At 42.4% G+C, this 4867-nt stretch overlaps 1 protein-coding gene across 1 annotated transcript in view; it reads right to left on the reverse strand.

Moving 5' to 3' along the window:
- The window catches only part of HELRODRAFT_194928 (hypothetical protein), a gene marked incomplete at its 5' end in the record, with an annotated part of 33373 nt that overhangs the window by 6527 nt on the left and 21979 nt on the right, over positions 1 to 4867 (reverse strand). Inside the window, 11 exons of the mRNA XM_009013225.1 lie at positions 87 to 281; positions 499 to 597; positions 881 to 979; positions 1211 to 1301; positions 1695 to 1912; positions 2239 to 2445; positions 2596 to 2715; positions 3192 to 3309; positions 3765 to 3916; positions 4311 to 4406; positions 4665 to 4748. Coding sequence (XP_009011473.1) covers positions 87 to 281; positions 499 to 597; positions 881 to 979; positions 1211 to 1301; positions 1695 to 1912; positions 2239 to 2445; positions 2596 to 2715; positions 3192 to 3309; positions 3765 to 3916; positions 4311 to 4406; positions 4665 to 4748 — 1479 coding nt within the window. The remainder of the gene's footprint in view (positions 1 to 86; positions 282 to 498; positions 598 to 880; positions 980 to 1210; positions 1302 to 1694; positions 1913 to 2238; positions 2446 to 2595; positions 2716 to 3191; positions 3310 to 3764; positions 3917 to 4310; positions 4407 to 4664; positions 4749 to 4867) is intronic.

Here is a 4867-nt window from a genome sequence, read left to right on the forward strand (position 1 = left end):
AACAGCCAACCAGCCAGCCAGCCATTCAACCAACCAACCAACCAACCAACCAACCGACCGACCGACCAACCAACCAACCAACCAACCAGTGTAAATCTCTTGATAGCATTGAATCTATCCTCTTGAGCAAGCACCATCTTCTCGAAGTCATCGTGCTTTTGAATGAGGGCCTCCACAATATCAATGGAGTCACCCAGATTTTTGACGTCATCATCACCATGCAGGGCTGGCCTCTTCTGGTTTAACCAGACGTCCAATAAGTCCATGTCTCGTTTAAATAACTGTTGGAGGTCAAGGTTATAGGTTACAGCAAGAAATTCAAGGTCACGATGAAAAGAAGTCACGGCAAAAAACCCGGTGAACAGTTGAATGAGGTCACAATGAAGAAATAGTTCAAAGTGGAAAGATAAAAAGGTCAAATTGAGGTTAAAAAATCATTTGTTGATAGTGCAGATGCTGATGATGTTTGTAGACGATTATCGTAAAAAATTGCCTGACCTCAAGGTCAAGGTTCTGATCGTAGAGAACTTTCCTCTTGTTCCACGTCTCCAATAATGAGGTGAACAAGCTGTCCACATGCTCCAGTTTGCCCTGGATCTGCGATCGAGTGGAAGAATGAATGGAAAGGAATGAACGAATAATTGAATGAATGACGGAACGCGTGGAGGAATGTATGGATAAATAAATAAACGAGTAAGAAAATATGCCATTATAAATGTTTGAGTGACGAGATGAATGAATGAACATGTGATTAATGAACTGAATGAACAAACGAATGAATGAATGAATGAATGAATGAATGTATGAATGAATGAATGAATGAATAAAAGAGCAAAGGAATGAATGAATAAAAAAGAAACCCAAACCCCACCCAACCGACCTGTGCTGCTAAAAAGTTCTTCTCACTGATCAGCTCCTTGCCTCTCTGTGTGAACTTTGACACGTCCTTCAGCTTTGCGTCTATTTCCGCTTTGTTCTCCTGGTAAGTTTTTTCCATTAATCAATTAATAAATTATTTTTAATTAATTACTATTAATTATTTTTACTCAAAATAATTAATTTATTAATTGATCTACTTATATTATTGAATAATTACATAATACATCTACTAAAGAAACCATTTAGCGTGCTGACGAAGACTTATGAAAAAAATTACATGAAATGCGAAAAAAATAATAACAATAATAATAATAATAACAATAATAATAACCTTGTGTCTAAGTACGAGTGCTTCGGCGCCGGATACGTCCAGAGCGAGTTCGTCGGTCGTCATTCGAGCCTGCATCTCGTTGCACCATGCGCTGTTATTTATGTTGTTGTTGTTGTTGTTGTTGGGAGATAGTGAAGATGAAAGAGAGAGAGAGAGAGAAAGTAAAAGAAGAGAGAGAAAGAGAGAGAAAGGGAAGAATGAGAAAGGAACAATAGCAAAAAAGACTGCAAGAAAGATTAAGTGCAAAAAAGCAGAAACTGTATTGTAAAATCTGACATGGATTATATTAGAATAAAACACTGCGAAATCATAACACACAGACAACACACACACAAATTGAGAGAGTGAGAGAAAGAGAAAGAGAGAAAAAATGAGAGAAAGAGGGGGGGAGAAAGACTGGGGCATAGAAGAGACCAGACACACAGAGCAAGCAACCAATTAAAGACAACAACCAACAACCAGTCAAAGACGACAAACAACCAACCACAAAGCCCTGTAATCATCAAAGAAGAGCTGGACACCCTCCATCTGGTGCAATCTCTCCAACCTCGTCCTGACCTTGGCCTGCAACTCTGACCAGGTGACCCGGAGGTCATCCAGTTTCGAATTTATGTGATCCTTGGCTTCCGGAATCGTCTGGATCAACTCCTCCGCGTTACTCTTTATCTCCTCAACTTGCTGCATGATGGCTGCTAAGTCTTGCTGTTGTTGTTGTTGTCGATGATGATGATGGTGGAGTGGTGATGATGGGGGTGGTGATGGTGATGGTTATGATGGTGATGATAGTGGTGATAGTGATGATTGTTGTTCGAATCCATTAACAGATGAATGAATGTGTGAAAATAACGAAGGAGAGGATTAAATAAATGTAACTTGACGAAAAATTGACTGAACGAATGAATGGACAAATGAAACAACCACACCACACCACACCACAACCACACCACACCACAACCAAACCACACCACACCACACCACAACCACACCACACTACACGACAACCACACCACACTACACGACAACCACACCACACCACAACAGCGTCTTGCCTCCAACGTCTTATGCTTAACGATAAGAGCATTGACACTCTGCACATCCTGGCCATACTCCTGCGAGGAAGCCAGCAAGTCCTTCTCCTCCATCCACTCGATTGTGTCGTCCGCGTCCCTCACAAAACTGTGCACCTTCTTCGCACCCTCCAACGAATCCATTCGATTTTGAGATAGGTCTTTGAGCTGTGTGTGCGTGCGTGTGTGAGTGTGTGTGTGCGTTTGTGCGTGTGTGTGCGTGCGTTCGTGCGTGTGTGTGTGCGTGCGTTCGTGCGTGTGTGTACCAGAGTATGTGTGCGCGTGTTTGTCAGGCATCATTGTCATCGTCCACCTCACCTCAGCCCACATCCGGTTGATATCCTTACACTTCCGGTCGATAAATGGGGCAGAGCTGTGATTGGCTGAGAGAAGACTCCGGGCCAGACTGTTGATGTGGTTTATTTTCTCTTCGCAGGCCTTCAAGTCATGCACGAAGTCCGCGAATCTTTGCTGCAGGATCTGTTCGGTGGTAGGTTGGTTGGTAGGTTGAGTGAGTGAATGATTGATTGGTTGATTGAGTGATTGGTTAGTTGGTTAAGCAAATAGTTTGTTAGCAAATGATTAGTAGATTGATGAGTTAATTGGATGATTGAGTGAGTGATGAGTTGGCTGATCCTATGATGCAAAGTGGTTCACTCGATCAGGCGGTGAAAATTTTTAAGTGAAAATGCATTTGAATCGTTGAAAAAAAAAGTTAGTTGTGGACAGTACTGCAAGGTTTGCTGCTGATTGTCTTGGTGAAGAATCAATCAATCAATCAATCAACCAACCAACCAATCAATCAATCATTCACTCAATCATTCATTCAATCACCAACCAACCGACTAGCCAGCCAGCCAACCAACCTGGACATGTTCAATATCGGTTCCATAATCCTCCGATCCAGCAACCACCTCCTTCTCCTTCATCCACTCAGTGACGTCATCACTCTCCCGAACAAACTCGAAAAGTTGTTTGCTCTCAATCAGTTTGGCCTTCCTCTTCTGGGCCAGGTCTTGCAGATCTCCGTACCTGCAGTGGTATTGTGGGAGTGAGTTGGTGGTCACTGAGTTAGTTCAGGCGGATGAAGTGCCAGGTCTCGCGCTGCTATTACGTGATGGCCTGGTTCGAATACCGTCTGTCCGAAACTGAAAGACCATCATAGGCGTGTGTGTGCGTGTGTGCGTGCGTGCGTGTGTGGTGCGGATAGTGTAAGGCCTTTGTGGCATGTAAGTTTTATTAAAGAGTGCCGTCAAACGAGTAAGCTTCTCAGCAGAGCGAGTTAGTGTGACGAGAGTTGATAATTGAAATATAGTAAGAATGAGTAACAATCGATATGATGTTGTAATCTATAATAATTACAATCTTTGTATGGGTTGATCTCTGTGATCATCACTATCAAAACCACCACTATCACCATCATCACCGCCATCATCATCACCATCATTATCATCATCACCATCGTCATCATCATCATCACGACAGACTTCTTCTCAGTAGTAGCTTGCTTCTCGCGGATGTTGTGGCTATCGAAGTGGCCTCTACTGACGAGTCCCTGACAGAGGGCACTCAACTCTCCGATGTTGTTGTTGAAGTTGTCGAGGTCCAACAGTAAGGAGTCCAATTTCTTCAACAGGATCTGTTAGAGTTTGTCGTCGTTTGATACCTCGCAATTGAGGGAAACACTTACGTCATCATTAAAATAATAATTACGCAAGATGACGTCATGGTCAGGATGCCTGGGTCTGGTCTCGTGATTTAATGACGGGGTTTGAATGCAAGAAGAATCCAGCCCGTCATCCGATCGTGTTTAAAGAGACAGGCGACCTTCATTCAAGCATACTGATGCGTTTTCGCAGTTGAGTATGTACTATATTTCGATTCATCACATGCTACGTCATCGTCATCATCATCCTCCCTCAATCATCATCATCATCAATCATCATCTTCCTCCTCCTCTTCATCGTCATCATCTTCATCACCACCATCATCATCATTACCATCACCACCATCAGCATCATCATCATCATAACCTGTACGGAATCTTCATCCTTCCCATAATCCCTACTCTCCAGAATCATCTTCTTCTCATTCATCCATGTATCCGCTTCCTGGGACTCCGTGTAGAACTGATGATGATGATGACGATGATGATGACGATGATGATGGTGGTGGTGATGATGAATACATTAAATAAAAGATGTTAATCATTATGAAAAAAAAATCTCAGTTTAGCTTTCATCCTCGTCGCTGACAAATGTTCTATCATCATCATCATCATCATCCGGTCATTTTCAAAAAATCATCATCACTCTCATCAACTCACCCTTTCCCGCATCATCATCAACACCACCATGACAATCATCACCACCACCACCAGAACTAACCGTCTGGGACTCGACGGCATCATTCAACTTGAATTTCCGGTCGGCTGACTTGCTTTTCAGTTCCGTATGCTTATCCAGAAGAATCTACAAGGAATGGATGGATTGATGGATGAATTAATAGATGAATGAATAGACGGATGGATGATGAATTAATGAAAAATGCTTTGTACTAATGCAACAAAAACAACAACAAAAAAAGATAT

The sequence above is a fragment of the Helobdella robusta genome (genome assembly GCF_000326865.2).
Source record: "Helobdella robusta unplaced genomic scaffold HELROscaffold_113, whole genome shotgun sequence".
NCBI classification, from domain to species: domain Eukaryota; kingdom Metazoa; phylum Annelida; class Clitellata; order Rhynchobdellida; family Glossiphoniidae; genus Helobdella; species Helobdella robusta.